Here is a 16,175-nt window from a genome sequence, read left to right as displayed (position 1 = left end):
GCAGGGAGCATAGTTCTGGCATAAATTACTCCCAGCTCCTGACCCTACGAGATCTTCTTGCTAGCACTTTACCTGGGTTTTTGATAACCCTCGGAAGCATAGATTCCTCAGATTGTGTGGTCCACAAACACACCCTTAATTTTCTATCTTCTTAGGAGCTATTGTCTATGCTACTGTTTTCTTTTAAGGAAGACTTTGGGTCTGGATTTTGTGCAAATATTTTAAGATTTGGTACAAATGCATTTACTAATCATGTGATATTTTGAGTACTTCTATTGGTTAGAGTTCTCAGTGAGGTTTAACTTCATTGAAAACACTTTTCTCCTCTCCTATAAACTCCCTGGTCTGCCTTTTCTAGTGTCTCCTGGAGCAGCCCACGAAGTCAGGGCTCAGGGAAGGGCCCTCAGGGAAGGGCCCGGAGAACTACAGTGTGTGATTGTTTTCCATCCCGTCACAGACCTGCCTCCTTCTCACTGTCCACAAATCAGTGTGCTGTACACATGCACAGCACTGTGAAGGGAAGATTACTTTAAGAATGAAAATGAAATTACCAGCTCATCCCCTTGTCTGATGCAGTCGAATTTAATAGTAATTTTTGAGTCAGTCTAAAAAAACGATTTGATGTGTAAATTAATTTAAGTTTAGCAATTCTTTAAAAAAAAAAACCTACTATTGGAATAGTTGTTGATAGAGTGAGCCCCAGAATAAAAATCATAGCTAGCTGGAAAAACATGTGATGAAGGAGATTTGTTCCGAATTTAATTCCATGATCTCACTTGGTAAATTGTAAATGGTTAGGGAAATGGATGAGGAAAGTCCAGCATAGCCAGAGGAGGCCCTACGATACAGACATGACGGTGACGGTGACGGTGACGGGGTAGGAGAGGGCAGAATTTAGGAACATTAGGTATGTCATGTTCGTCATGTATTAAATGAAACAGAGTAGGGCTTAGAGAGTGTATACATCATGCAGTTTTTTATAAAATACACATTGTGTTTGCACATCTTAAAAAAGATTGGAAGGAAATACTAGTATATTAATTTGTTAAAAGTTCTCTTTGCTTTTCCTAGGTCCGTGGTCGGCAAACTGCAGCTCGCGAGCCACATGTGACTCTTTGGCCCCTTGAGTGTGGCTCTTCCACAGGCCTGGGCCGTTCTACTGTTGATATTTGGTTCTGTTGACTAGTGAGTTTGCCGACCACTATCCTAGGTGATAGGTACAGGGCTTATTTCTAATTTATCTTATATTCTTTCTGCATTTCCTGAACACGGTAAAGATATATTGATACTAAGAAAGAAGGAATACAATTTATTACATGTCAAAAAAATGGATAATAAATGCCACAAAAATGTGGACCTCCCTCCCTCCCTCCAGGCAAAATGCTACCAGATCCAAAGAGAGCCACTTGAAGGAAGTTAAATCCCCAGTTGGGGGTGGGGGGGTTGTTCCAGGGGCTCTGCAGTTTCTTGGATTTTCTTCTGTTTCTATAGTTGCTCAGGAAGAGCTTCATTCATGCCTGTTCACTGAATACATTGCATACCACCTGGAATCACGTGACTCATATAGTCTCTAAGCATATTTGTTTATTCGACTTGATGTGTGGATATTTTGTTCTGTTTTGCCTGAAAACTTTTTTAAACTTCTGCCCTCAATTCAAAAGTAAAGTCCAATTTCAAATATTTAGGTTTAAAAAAGAAAACGTGAATATTCCATTAGAACCCTGCTCAGACATTCTTGTGAAGACACTGATTTGATGGATATGGGCTCATTGTAAATGTTGCTAATATTGATGAAACCCCCTCTCCCCCCATGACTCAGATCTGTTCTTGGAATTGGTTGCCAATTAGGAACTAGTTTCTCTCTCTCTCTCTCTCTCTCTCTCTCTCTCTCTCTCTCTCTCTTCTGACAAGATATTAAGAAGTAGAGGAGAAGGTTAAATAACGAGCCTAGAGTCCTGCAGCTATTCGTGTCAGATTTCAGGCTTGAACCCAATTTTTGGCCAAGTTTGGGCTCTTACCATAGTGGGAACCTTTATTCCCAGAACGATGGGTCCAAAGGAGATAAGTGACATAGGACAGTGGTTCTCAAAGTGTGGCCCTGGAAGTCGTGAGATTGGAATCTGACTCACCCTCGCCCACATTTTGTACTCTACCGACCCATAGACCCCATAGCGAGTAGGTTGGTTTGTATATACTCTCTGTGAGGACTCTCAGACATGGGTGAGCTTTGGAAGTCTCCCAGGTTGAGCAGACATCCAGGCGTGGGTGTAGCTTTGATTCATAGCTCCAGCGGTCGCCAATCTTTCGGACCTCATGGACCATAAGGGGTCTGCGGACCACGCGTTGGCAACCGCTGCATGGACCATGTGCTTGTTCAGCAGGTTGAGTGGATGGGAAATGACGATATGATTTGCATATGCAAAGTTGCTGTGGCAGAGACCACCCCCCTCCCCACCCCTTTAGTCACTTTGAAGGAGCAGCCTGTGGAAGTTGGAATCAGGGGCTGGAATTAGGTCTTGAGGCATTGCTGTGTTGCGATGATGGATGCTCGCTCCCGAATGGATCCAGACCCACATTGTGAACGCACCATATGGTGCTCGGGATTGACTGCAGCGGCAAACCATTACATCCTGTCTTGCTGATCGGCTTCCAAAAACACAGTCTCTGCCGCAGAACCAGTTGGGTTCCAGAGGACAATGTGTCTGGTGCTGCGGCTGGGACTCCACACGGCTCTGGAGCCCTGGTCTCCAATCCATAGCGTCAGCCAGGCCAGGTGTGGAGGACAGGGACCAGCGATGCGTGGCACGTGATGGGTGGTGCACGCTTGTTTTCCTTGTCTCACTCAAGCTCTGCACGTGCTCATTAGGATTTTTTTTATTGGTGATCAGCACTCCCCCCTCTGTGGATGGGGACATCTTAGAAAGGCTCTGTCAGCATTGTTAATGGTGATAATGATGGGGACCGTGCTTTGGTCAGTTGTCATTCAAGTGTAAATGTGACGCCCTAGCTGGTATGTTCAGTGGTTAGAGCGTTGGCCTATATTCAGAGTGATGAAAGCACCCCCACAGTCTATTCCAGAGCATGTCATCACCCCAAAGAGAAACCCGTTCCATTTCACTGTCCCCTGCCTTAGGCAGCTTCTGATTTAGCCTCTCTCCCTGGATTTGCCCTTTGAACATTTCTGTACATGGAATCACACACATGTGGCCTTTTGTGTGTCGCTTCCTCACTCAGCATCATGCTTTCGATTCACACATGCTGTAGCGTGGATCAGGACAGCGATCCTATTTATGCTGATCTGATCACTTTTATTTGCTTAGTTTAATTACCTGTCTCATTAGAAGGGAGGCACTGTGAGTAAGAAGACTTTGAGGCCAAAGAAGGGCGGATGGGTCCCCTGTCACAGCTCATGGAGAAAAACCTAAACAGGAGCTAGAGTCTCCGACCCTGGTCACGTTCCCTGCCTGCTACACAGCGATCTTTGTGCCTTCAAAACCCAGTCAGTCAGCTCTGGCTGGGTAGCCCAGGTGGTTAAAGCGTCCTGATATGCCCTCAATAGGTGCTGGGGACACACAGAGTAGAGGTATGGTCCCCGCCTGCCAGGAGCTCATGGCCTGTAGTAGGATGCAGGCTGGTGTAGCGCCATCACAAGACAGTGGTCAGAGTAAGAACAGGTCACTGTGGGGTCTGCTAGGAGCGGCTGATGCCATCAAAGGAGGAGAGATGTCAGGAAAGCATCCAGGGGAGGTGCTCCCTGAGCTGACCCCAACGGGAGGTGGGTGGAGCCAGGTGATCAGTGGGGACGGCTCTCGGGCTTGGGGAGGAGCATTTTCAGTAGGCATGAAAGTGAGTGCCACGGTGCAGAAGCTGGCTGGCCCTGGATGTGTTTTGGGCCATGAGACTGGAGGGGTAGCAGGATCGGAGGACCCCATTCTAGGAAGCTTTGGCTGGGAGCCTGAGGTGCTAGGAGCCACGAAAGGATGTTAGGGAGGCCGGGGAAGGAGGAGGCTGTAGGCTGAGGGGACTCAGCCGAGGTTCTGAAGGCAGTGGCTCGTGTGGTGTGTCTGTTTCTATATTGGTTGTTTGCCCCAAACTAGGGAGTCCTAAAACTTAGGGTCCAACTCTTGTCAGCAGATCACTTCCTGAGGCTCCTCACCCTTGAGAACTCAGACATTTTTGAATGAAATAAATTTTTGCATCATTTTCCTCTAAAGACAGAATGAGCCTTTCATAAAATGAGCTGTTTGTTCAAAGGGCTGAGGAGAAATAGAGTGCAGGCCTCGTAAGGAACATGATGTTGTTGCCACTTCCTCCTAAACAAGCTTTCTGAAAACACAGCCAGAGCGCTGGGCTGCACACCCCCCCGAGGTCAGGGCGTGAGTAATTCTAAGTGGTGGCACTTTCCCAAGTGTTCTTCCTATATTACATTTCTTATTCTATTAAATATTACCTCTTCATTAGTGGTCCGGTGCACTGATTCCTGCACAGAAAAAAATTAATTAGAATTCCTGGGTGGCACCATGGCTCGAAGTCAGGGGGGTGGTGGGGGGAGAAAAAGGAAGCTCACACTTGGGTCTTCCAGCTCATGGTGCTGGCTCCGGTGCAGGGACTAATGCCAGCAGTTCCAGGTGGTGGCTGGCAGGGCAGGGCTGGGTGAGACAGGCTGGACACGCACTGCAGCAAAACTCCCACCGGCCCTCCTCAGGGTGGTGCACTTGGGGTGGTGCCATGGCTCAAAAGGCAACTCATCTGCAGAGTGAGCGGGGTCCCCCTGGCAGGTGGTGTCCCTTGGACTGACTGTGGAGATTGGGTTGAAATCAGTTCTCTAACATCCCCCGAGGGGTCCCGGAGTGCGAGAAGGCACTTTGCAATGTTGCTGTTGTACAGGGTGTGGAACGGAAACACAAGTGTGCGGTAAACCTGATTCAGGACAGACAGTGCCCCAGCAACAACATAACCCACGGCCGAAGGTGCTGGAATCACTGGGTTCTACAAGGAATGGGGCTCCCTCCTCTCTGGTTCCAGGTTCCTCACCAGAGAACCACTGCTGCCAAGTCACCGCAGCTCCTGCATTGAGCGTCTGCCCCCTGGTGGTCAGTGTGCATCATAGATCAGACAGTCACTTAGCCTTTTATACATGCATACACCAGAGGCCCAATGCCTGAAATTTGTGCAAAAGTAAGCCTTCCTTCCCCCGACTGCTGGGCCTGACTTCCCTCTGGCACCCAGGACCAGGGCTTCCCTCGCAGTACAGATATACCTGGAACTACTGTGCTGATGGCTCCTGATAAGCAGGGTGTTTTCTTTTAAAAAAAATCTTCAAGTGGGTAACAATAATAATATCCTCATCTGGTCCTGCACCTGGTCTGTGCTGGCAAATGCTAAGCGAGTCCATCTCCCTGAGCGCTCCACAGCCCTGTGGTCTCTCAGTGAGCACTGATGAGTTTCTCCAGATGCAGCGCTGCGCAGGGACACAGCATGGAGGCCTCCCTTCTCATGGACTAGATCTGCCTTCTCCTGATGCCTAGTGGCCACGCATCCAGTGTGATCCAGTGTATGTGCATGTGTATGCGCTGACCAGGTGCTGAGTGATGGAGACGTGAGTCGCCTCCAGAGGTCTGGAGGTCAGCTCTCTGTGTTCCCACAGGGTCAGGTTCCTCTCAGCCACGTCGCTGACACCCCGTTCTTGCCTTGACAGCTGCAGATGAAGATGAGCGAGCGGGCCGCCTCACTGAGCACCATGGTGCCCCTGCCCCGCAGCGCCTACTGGCAGCACATCACGCGGCAGCACAGCACGGGCCAGCTCTACCGCCTGCAGGGTGAGTGCGGGAGCCTGTGCATGAGAGCTGTGGCGGGAGCTGGTGTGCGGGAGCCTGTGTGCGGGTGGGTGACTGTGCGGGCGGGAGGACCGCTGTGGTGAGGGTGCCAGCACGGCAGCCCTGCAGAGGGGGCTCCGCTCGCTGCTGGGTGCCAGGCTGGTTAGCCCCTTCCCCCAGGGCCACGGACCATCAGGGCCTCACTCCCAAGGCACAGCACCTGTCGTTTACAAGGCAGAGACTGAGCAGGAGGCTGTGGCTGAGCATGTGCACAGGGGGTCTGGGCAGGCCTGGGGTCCACGCCTCAGAAACAGGCCAGTGGGTGGAGCACAGACAGAGCCTGCGTTACTGGGGAACCCGCTGAAAGCTTAGATTTCTGAGCCCCATCCCCCCTTCCCCAGACCTGAGGAGTCAGGGACTCTGAGGACAGGGGCCATCCCTTGTGTGTTAACAAGCCCCCAGGCTCCTTCTGCTTAGGAGCCTGCTGGAGGCTGAATCCTGGATGCGGACTCTGCTGCACCTCTAAGCAGATCCTGAGACGCCCCCCTTCCAAAGCCGGGGTCTCAGAACCTGGTTCGGAACGGTCCCCCAGGAGCTCTTAGAAGTCCCACGTCAGCGTGTTCTCCCTCCTCAGATGCAGCTTTCTGTGGACGCTCTCTAAGAACAGCTTTGTGTGGACAGTCTGTAAGAACAGCTTTCTGTGGACGGGCTGTAAGAACAGTTTTCTGTGGACGGGCTGTAAGAACAACTTTCTGTGGATGGTCTGTAAGAACAGCTTTCTGTGGACGCTCTGTGGGAACACCTTTCTGTGGACGGGCTGTAAGAACAGCTTTGTGTGGATGGTCTGTAAGAACAGCTTTCTGTGGATGATCTGTCAGAACAGCTTGTTGTGGTTGCTCTGTAAGAACAGCTTTCTGTGGACGGTCTGTGGGAACACCTTCCTGTGGATGGTCTGTAAGAACAACTTTCTGTGGATGGTCTGTAAGAACTGCTTTCTATGGATGGGCTGTAAGAACAGATTTCTGTGGATGGTCTGTAAGAATAGCTTTCTGTGGACTGTCTGTAAGAACAGCTTTCTGTGGACTGTCTGTAAGAACAGCTTTCTGTGGACAAGCTGTAAGAACAGATTTCTGTGGTTGGTCTGTAAGAACAGCTTGTTGTGGTTGGTCTGTAAGAACAGCTTTCTGTGGACTGTCTGTAAGAACAGCTTTCTGTGGACAGTCTGTAAGAACAGCTTTCTGTGGACGGTCTGTAAGAACAGCTTTCTGTAGATGGTCTGTAAGAACAGCTTTCTGTGGACGGTGTATAAGAACAGCTTTCTGTGGATGGTCTGTAAGAACAGCTTGTTGTAGACGGTCTGTAAGAACAGCTTTCTGTGGATGTCTATAAGAACAGCTTGTTGTGGTTGGTCTGTAAGAACAGCTTTCTGTGGACGGTCTGTAAGAACAGCTTTCTGTAGATGGTCTGTAAGAACAGCTTTCTGTGGATGTCTATAAGAACAGCTTGTTGTGGTTGGTCTGTAAGAACAGCTTTCTGTGGACGGTCTGTAAGAACAGCTTTCTGTAGATGGTCTGTAAGAACAGCTTTCTGTGGACGGTGTATAAGAACAGCTTTCTGTAGATGGTCTGTAAGAACAGCTTTCTGTGGATGGTCTGTAAGAACAGCTTTCTGTGGACGGTGTATAAGAACAGCTTTCTGTGGATGGTCTGTAAGAACAGCTTGTTGTAGACGGTCTGTAAGAACAGCTTTCTGTGGATGTCTGTAAGAACAGCTTGTTGTGGTTGGTCTGCAAGAACAGCTTTCTGTGGACAGTCTGTAAGAATAGCTTTCTGTAGATGGTCTGTAAGAACAGCTTTCTGTGGACGGTGTATAAGAACAGCTTTCTGTGGATGGTCTGTAAGAACAGCTTTCTGTGGACGGAGTATAAGAACAGCTTTCTGTAGATGGTCTGTAAGAACAGCTTTCTGTGGATGGTCTGTAAGAACAGCTTTCTGTAGATGGTCTGTAAGAACAGCTTTCTGTGGACGGTGTATAAGAACAGCTTTCTGTGGATGGTCTGTAAGAACAGCTTGTTGTAGACGGTCTGTAAGAACAGCTTTCTGTGGATGTCTGTAAGAACAGCTTGTTGTGGTTGGTCTGCAAGAACAGCTTTCTGTGGACAGTCTGTAAGAACAGCTTTCTGTAGATGGTCTGTAAGAACAGCTTTCTGTGGACGGTGTATAAGAACAGCTTTCTGTGGATGGTCTGTAAGAACAGCTTGTTGTAGACGGTCTGTAAGAACAGCTTTCTATGGACGGTCTGTAGGAACAGCTGTGCATGTGCAATTTGTGAATAGGGAGGCCTGCGGGACCCTGAAGGAGATGGGGAGGAGAGGCCAGAACCCAGAGGGCACGTGCTAGAGGGCATCTTGCTCAGATGGGGCCCTTGGGGGCCCCTGAGTTCACAATGAGCAGTGCCCTCGGGCAACGGTGGGCTCAGCCCCAATGCTGGCTCCCGGGCATGGTCATTGGCCGCCCCCCCCACCTCCCGTGGCCATGCCTCTCCAGGAGCTCTTCCCGGTCCCTCTCCAGGGCTCCCAGCTTAATCCTCACTAGCCTGGCATCTGGTGAGGTGACCCAGGCGGGGACAGGGCACTCGCTCTCCTTAATATCCTCACCGGTGTCTGCTCCGTGTGCCATTGCGGCCTCTGGGCTGGTGGCCAGCACCTGGGGGAGGCAGTGTGCCCAGGGGTGGGAGAGCGGGCCTCCCTTCACCATCACCACTTGTTCTCCCGTCCCTGGCACGGAGCAGCCGTGTGATGTACGGTTTGGTCTTAATGACGTTAGGCTCCATCACTAGCAGAGCCGGTACCTGGGAGACTCTCAAAACGCACAACTGCCGTCTGTTCTCTGTCATCCACAGAGACGCTCCGTGTCTGAATGACATCATCACAGCATTGCCTTGTGTGTGCCACTTACACTAGTCACTCCATTTTGTTCAGTCTCATCCACTTAAATACATCTGTTTTAAGTGTACTTCATGGTCTTTAAGCTGTTACAACAATTATATTTTTCCAATGTGCATTAAGATAAAGCATATGGACTTATACTCACATAAACCTATTGAATGGCTGTATAACCTGACTCTATATATACCTACACAATCTTTACAAAAAGGAAACACCTTTTGAGAGTCCAGGTGTCTGGAATGCAAAAGAAAGTGGAGAACCAGCGTGATGTAGGCGTCAGAGAGAGGAAACTGAGGAATTTTCTTACCTCCTGAGGTACAGCGTGCATGAATCATTTCCCTAGAACCATGATCAGCAAACTGCGGCTCGCGAGCCGCATGCAGCTCTTTGGCTCCTCGAGTGTGGCTCTTTCAAAATACCACGGCCTGGGCGAGTCTGTTTTGAAGAACTGGTGTTAGAAGAAGTCTAAGTTTTAAAAATTTGGCTCTCAAAAGAAATTTCAATAGTTGTACTGTTGGTATTTGGCTCTGTTGACTAATGAGTTTGCCGACCACGGCCCTAGCACATCCTGTCTGCAGAAATGCCCTGAGAGGGAGGGAGCGCTTCCAGAAGTTGCAGTTTCTGAATTTATTAGCCGGTATCCCAGAGTTCTGCAATCCTCAGTACAATCTGGACAGGAAATGCCATATGAAGAGAACGCTCACTTTCCGATCTCTGACTAACCCAGCTGCCCTTCACCAACGCAGTGCACATTCCCGAACAGTCATCTCAGGGGAGGGTCTTCTCAGGGCTCTGAATGTATAATACTGTTTTTAAAAGCTTTTTAAATTAAAGGAGGATGTTTTAGGTGCTGTAAGCATATGGCGTATGTGCGCCCAGGGTATCTATGGCTACCCCTGACAGGGTTCACATCTGGATACATCTGGTTGGCAGCACACTGTCACAGTTTTATAACAACAACAACAACAACACAATTTGCAAATGTGTCTGCATGCACAGAGCCGCCTATAGTGGTTGGGAGGCCCGCATAGCGGACGGGTCTGGGGTGACCCTCGAAGACTCATAATGCACCAATTCCAAGACGGGAGAAGGGGCAGCGTCCCCTGTGGAACGGAGCTGAAGATACAAACCGTCACAGCCAAGAGAGAAATACGCACTCTTCCGGCATTGTTTTTATTTATTTATTTATTTTTAAATATATTTTATGGATTTTTTTTTTACAGAGAGGAAGAGAGAGGGATAGAGAGAAACATCGATGAGAGAGAAACATAGATCAGCTGCCTCCTGCACACTCCCCACTGAGGATGTGCCCACAACCAGGGTAGATGCCCTTGACTGGAATCAAACCTGGGACCCTTCAGTCCGCAGGCCCATGCTCTATCCACCGAGCCAAACCAGTTTCGGCATGGCATTGTTTTTTTTTTAATCTAAGATATAAGCCACAAACCAACCAGCGTGGCACAGTGAAGTCTGGGTTTCATTCCTGTCAAGTTAGGTTTATGTTTTATTATCCTTTCACCCATCACTCTGAAGGAATGAGCTCTTACTGTAAAACCAGGTTCAAGTTCTTGGGAACAGACGCTTTGAAGGAGCACAGTGGTAGTGCTTATAAAACAGTCATTGGAAAAAGGGTGGCTGTGCCTCTGGTGGAGTCACCGGGGAGAGAGGAGAGTAAGTGTCTGGGCTCCGGCAGAGACGCTGCTTGCCCGGCGCTGTGGGCACCACTGCAGGGCTGCAGGGCTCTGGAGATAATTTGTCCTGGTTTTGAAGACGATAATTAAAGCTTTTGCTGTCTGCATTTTTTGCTGCAGACAGTGCTTTCACTGAACATAGAGCTTTTTATTAGGATTTTTACCTTTCTCTGTGTTGTCTGCCCAGCAGCACTCCCCGAAAGTGCTTCTGCTCTCTGGTTGCTTCTGTGCTTGAGGACAGTGCTGGACTGCCTCACAGCTGTGTTTCTGCTGTGGGTTTTGCATTGGTTCTTTCATCCAATGACCCGTTTTCACACACTTCAGCTACTGATGTAGGGACTTGAGTAAATGAGTTTCATGCTGCTGTTTAATTTGTACCCATGTTTGCTGAGGTAGTCCTCACCTGTATGTTCTGTGTGGATTTGACCCTTTTATTTTCCTTGTGGAATGCCCTTTAGTTGCTGGTGTTCATTGAGACAGTGTCAACAAGTGGCCTGTGTGGTAAGGGACACAATTTACCAGTAACTCGTTCCTTTATAAAAATATTGCTCATTTCCCTGGCCACGGAGCTCAGTTGGTTAGAGTGTTGTCCTGATACCCCAACGTTGCAGGTTACCTGGGGTCAGGGCACATGCAAGAATCAATTAATGAATGCATAGATAAGTGGAACAACAAATCTCTCTTCCTCTCTCTAAAATTAAAAAATACATATATAGTTCACAGACTATCTAAAATTATCTTGGTTATTAGGGGTGATAATTTACATGGAAAATAAATGGAATAAGTTTATATATCTTCTAGCTATACCATTTGCTTTCTTCCTTCCCTTCCTCAACCCCTGGAAAAAATTAATGACATCATGGCTCTGTATGTGCCACATGGTAAAATTGCGTGACACATAGTTCCTTCTTGTTTTGCTGGTATTTGTATGTTGTAATTTCTCTGGCTGGTGTAATCTTGGAGATTATACAAACCCTTATGGGGGAAATTTATCTGATTTGAGAAATATTTCATTTCCTCCCTAAATCTAGTCCTTCTGCGCCACCTTCTGGTTGGCCTGGAATTGTCACTTTATTATTACTGTCTGATGCATGCCTCACACAGTGGGGTGTATTTAATCTACTATAACACCCTTTCTCATCCCATTTTCCAGGGTTCATGTAGAAATTCTTCTCTACGTTTCGGAATATACTGAATCAACAGGTCAAGGAGATGTATCATAAAAACTGCTTTCTGGAGATTCTTTTAGGAATGCATCTCACAAAGTAACCCCAGACTCGATTTTGCCAGTTGTGTTCCATGACATCTGCACCCTCCCCGCTAGCAGTATTGCTGCCCAATAAGTTTGGGGGACATGCTATGTGTTCATTCCCTTTCCCAGGATTCAGCATGCAGGTCAACATTTTTAAGGCTCTGCGATGTCTTGCAGTAAAGACTGTTTAGTTTTGTTCAAAGCAGAGGTGTGCGCATTTATTGAGCGTGAAGCCCCCTCTTTCCTTTTTTCCATAAACAAACATTAACATGCCACTAGTGAAGGGCTCCTTACAAGGGAGACAAGGCATACTCCATGCGTATCTTTAGGAAAGCAACCTTTTCTTGAAGACCTACTGTGTTGCATGAAGCATTTAAGACACATGATCTAATTTCGTCATTAAAACAGCCCCCAAGAGTATGTTATTCCCATTCGTAGGGAAGAACTTGAAAATCAGAAGGGTTACTAACCTGTGCGAGATCCCTGATCTAGTAAATAGTTGTGGTTTTCACCTGTCCATTCATTCACTCACTCATTCATTTAGTCAGTGTTTATTGAGCAACTACTTCGTGCCAAGCACTGAGCGAGGTGGTGGAGCTACGCCGGGACTACTAGATAGTATGTTTCCACCCTCCTAGAGCTTATAGTCCAAACAAGATCATTGCCAATAATTAGATTTAATTTGAAATTTGACACATGTCACTTTGGAAAGAAGGTGTTTGTAACAGAGAATAGTGAAGTGGAGCTGTTGATTTTGGGGGAGGGGTGATGATAAAGGGATCTCTTTAGATCAGGTGTTCACATGAGGCTGAGGCATTTACCCCAAGACCTGACGTCTGAGAAGAGGCAGCCGTACTGGGGGTGAGGAAGAATCAGGCTCCCTAGTGACAGCAGCAAGTACAAAGGCCCTGTGGCAGAAACCCACTGGAGGTCCAAAGAGCCAAAAGCGGACAGTGCGGCTGGTGCAGGGGGTGCTAGCAGACAGCTGGGTGCTGTTAAGCAATAGTGAGTTGGCAAGCACGGGACTACCGTCACTGTTCCAATCAAGGCAGAAACCGGGATGCCTGGAGTTCAAGTAGTTGCTCATGATCACATGACTAGCTCGTGGAGGGGGTGGCCCTGAACTCTAGGGTTCTGACACCTAGCCCAGGTTACTTCTTTTACCAGGGGCCTTGTCTGTGGGTAGAAGTTCTGCCACCATGGGTGTTTCCCACGCATGGATGTGCATGCTATGGAAATAGCACCTCCACAGGATTGGCTCCACCATGTGATTTAAAGTCCATATGTGTTTTAAGGACCATAGGTTCTTGGAGTATGTGGCTACTTTGGAGAAGTTGGGCTTCAATCAGTTCTAGCTCGGTCCCCGACATCTTGTGTGCAACAGTTAAGACAGAAGATATAGAGTAGGACTTGAGAAATCGTGAGATGACAAAGAAACCAGGGTTTGAAACCTGCCTGTCTGTAGGTACCAGGGGCCACACCAAGAGGTGGCAGGGCAGAGGGGGAGCGGCGGGCCCTGGTGACCTGCATGCCTCCTTTGCAAGGGCAGCTGCGTGTCCTCTGGTCTGGCATGCTGTGCGCGGGGGCAGAGTCCAGGCCAGCATCACCTCCGTCTTCCAGCAGGGCAGGGACGTGACGTGAGCCCCTTCGTGGGAAGCCCCAGTGATGTGAACAGTGGCAAGCACACCCAAATGTTCCTGGCCTGTGCAGGCCAGAGAACAGGACTGCGCCCAGGTGAGGCACAGGGCAGTGCCAGCCTGCGACCTATCCGTGAACGAAGTATGGAGAAACTCTTTCCATCCGTTCCCTGGCTTTGAGCTAAGAGCTGTGTTCAAAGCAGCTGGAGGGACCCCAGGAATCCTGGGCAGAGGCTGCAGGTGTGTTCAGTTTGGCTTGATCCCAGGTGGATGCCATTGGTCACTGCCCTCCAGACTCTGAGCACAGAGAGGCCCTGCATCTGAGCGAGGACTCGGCTGTTGCATCAGTGCTGTTGTACGCTGGCTGCTTCCCGTGGGAAATGTTACCAGCCAGTTACAAAGCCAGACCTGGATTTTTACTTGTGACACTCATGAAAGCCGTGTATCTCCTCTTGCATGTGTGTAAGCATGTAGACAGAGGAAATAGAATACGCATTCATGATGGCGGGGAGGCTGGAAGGAGGGTGTAGGATGTGCTGACGTTCAGGGGTTCTGTACTAATCCTTGCTGCCTAGGGCCAGGGCTACCCAGTGATTTCTTTCTCCCAGTGCAGACTTGAGGCCTGCAGATACCACCTCCCTGATCTGTTTCCTTCTTGTTTGGGGGTTGCGGCCTCACCGCTCAGCAGACCTGGGCCGTGTCAGGAGGAGGCACAAACAGGCTTGGCATGAGGTCTGCCGGGGGCAGGGCTGTTTGTGGTCATGGAATAAACGGGGAATGAGCAAGGGCCCAGGGCTCCAGCAATGTTCCTGTTTGGCCCCGTGCTTGTACACAGCGTGGTTCTGAGCGTGACCCGCTGGGCAACGTGGAACTTCGTCTCTCTCCTCCTCCTCCTCCTCCCTCTCCTCCTCCTCCTTCTCCTCCTCCTCCTCCTCCTCCTCCTCCTCCTCCTCCTCCTCCTCCTCCTTCTTCTTTCTCTCTCCCTCTCCCTCTCTCTCTCTTCTCTCTCTCTCTCTCTCTCTCTCTCTCTCTCTCTCTCTCTTCTCTCTTCTCTCTTCTCTCTTCTCTCTCTCTCTTCTCTCTTCTCTCTTCTCTCTTCTCTCTTCTCTCTTCTCTCTTCTCTCTTCTCTCTTCTCTCTTCTCTCTTCTCTCTTGACCCCTATCTCTGGCTCCCGGGAGTGCCCTGCTCCAGGCCAGGCTTGTTCTGTTCAGGTTTACTTTTACCTGCCCACAGTGTCCACTTCTTGGCTCCTGGTAACCTTAACCAGCAGGTGGCAGTACAACCTCTCGTTTTTTATAAAATCCAGTTCTCTCTGCAGCTGTTGGCACACTAGGGGTTGTTGGGGGCTGTGGGTGGGGGGTGGCGTTGCAGAAGATCTCTGTTTGGGGCTGTGGTCGGCAAACTAATTAGTCAACAGAGATGCAAACCGCATGTGGCTCTCGAGCCGCAGTTTGCCAACCACTGGTTTAGGGGAACAGAGGTGTGTGGAACATCAACGCCCACTTCTTCGATCCCTGATAGTTGCAGCTTTTTCTCACCACAGGCAGCAGAGTTGCATGAGACCCTGCACAGTCTGTGAAATCTAAAGCTGTAACCCCTGGGTCTGCGTGGAAGAAGTCTGCCCCCCCTCGGGTCACAGAGGGCGGACCGGGGCCTTGCATGTCTTCCTGACTTCGTTACTCTCTTGGTTGGGACCTCACCCTGAAATCATAAAGACCAAATGGATTTTAAGAAGTCCCGCTTTGCAGCAAGTTTTCCTAATTATAAGCATAAACTTGTCTTATTTCTGGTCAGGTTTACAAAGCGTGTCCTAGTCAAGTTTCCAGTCCTTAGATTCCGTCTCTGTCTCGTTTTTCCTAAATCCCCTGTGAGTTACTGAAAAAGAAAAACAGAGGGAAATAATCAGTGATCTGATTATAGCCCCTTGCAAAGGCCACATGCAAATGATATGTTAATTACATAATCTCCCTGGAGTCTTATTTGCAAATCACTGTGAGTGGGAACTGTGTTAGTTCTCTTCCATCAAAGCGTGTTGCTAGCTAATCTGGAGGTGGGCTTTCTGGACACATATGTAACCGCTGTTCTCACATTCTTTTTGGAAAAGATGTGGCCAGTCCCCTGAAGCTTCATCGGACAGAGACCTTCCCCGCCTACCGCCCCGAGCACTGACAGCACGTGTGTGACACACGTGGAGGCGTCCGCACGGATCCACCGGAGGTCGCGGGACCGTGGCGAGAAGGATGAAGGAAGCTCCGGATCCTGGCTAGTCGTGTGGTCACTGGGAAACTGCAATACTATATTTGTCTTTCTTTCTCTCTTTCTTTCCCTTTGATTCTTTTCTTTTGTAAAAAAAAAAAAAAAAGAAAAATCAAAACCCCTTAGTGTGATGGAAACATGCTCTACAGTTACTGACTTCTTTTACAGCCGGACAGAAAGGAGTCAGCGCCACGTGTGATTTTCTATGGTTGATACCCCTCCCCTGCACTTCTCAGTCCTTATGGTTCTTGTGATCCCCTCTGTGTCTCAGTTGTGTCAAGGTTGGCACTGACAATAAAATGCCCTTCATCATTTGTTACCCGTGTGTCCTCAATGCCTCGGTTACTCATACCTGGTTGGTCTGGTTAGCTACTGGCCTCTGCATTTCTTTATGTCGCCAGTTAGTTTAGACCAGGGCTTCGGCTCACTCTCATTTACTCTGTGAAGAAATAACTTTTCAAATGGCCCTGGAGGGAACGTGTCTCACACAATTGCCCCTCTTGCCTTTTTCGAAGCCATTATTTTGTTTGACGTACCTGCGTCACACGTTTCAAAACAGAAGCTCATTCTTCACC

General features: G+C 48.9%; 1 protein-coding gene across 1 annotated transcript in view; it reads left to right on the top strand.

The window, feature by feature from the left end:
* The window catches only part of DOK5 (docking protein 5), a 125,631-nt gene extending 109,712 nt beyond the window's left edge, over positions 1 to 15,919 (top strand). The window contains exons 7-8 of the mRNA XM_084888453.1: positions 5,699 to 5,819; positions 15,449 to 15,919. Of these exons, the coding sequence (XP_084744579.1) occupies positions 5,699 to 5,819; positions 15,449 to 15,513 (186 nt within the window). The 3' untranslated portion in view covers positions 15,514 to 15,919. The remainder of the gene's footprint in view (positions 1 to 5,698; positions 5,820 to 15,448) is intronic.
* Positions 15,920 to 16,175: the final 256 nt, after the last annotated feature.

The sequence above is a fragment of the Pipistrellus hanaki genome (genome assembly GCF_964339955.1).
Source record: "Pipistrellus hanaki genome assembly, chromosome: 6".
NCBI classification, from domain to species: Eukaryota; Metazoa; Chordata; class Mammalia; order Chiroptera; family Vespertilionidae; genus Pipistrellus; species Pipistrellus hanaki.
The sequence above is the reverse complement of the archived record's forward strand: the minus strand, read 5'-3'. Positions and strand labels throughout refer to the sequence as shown.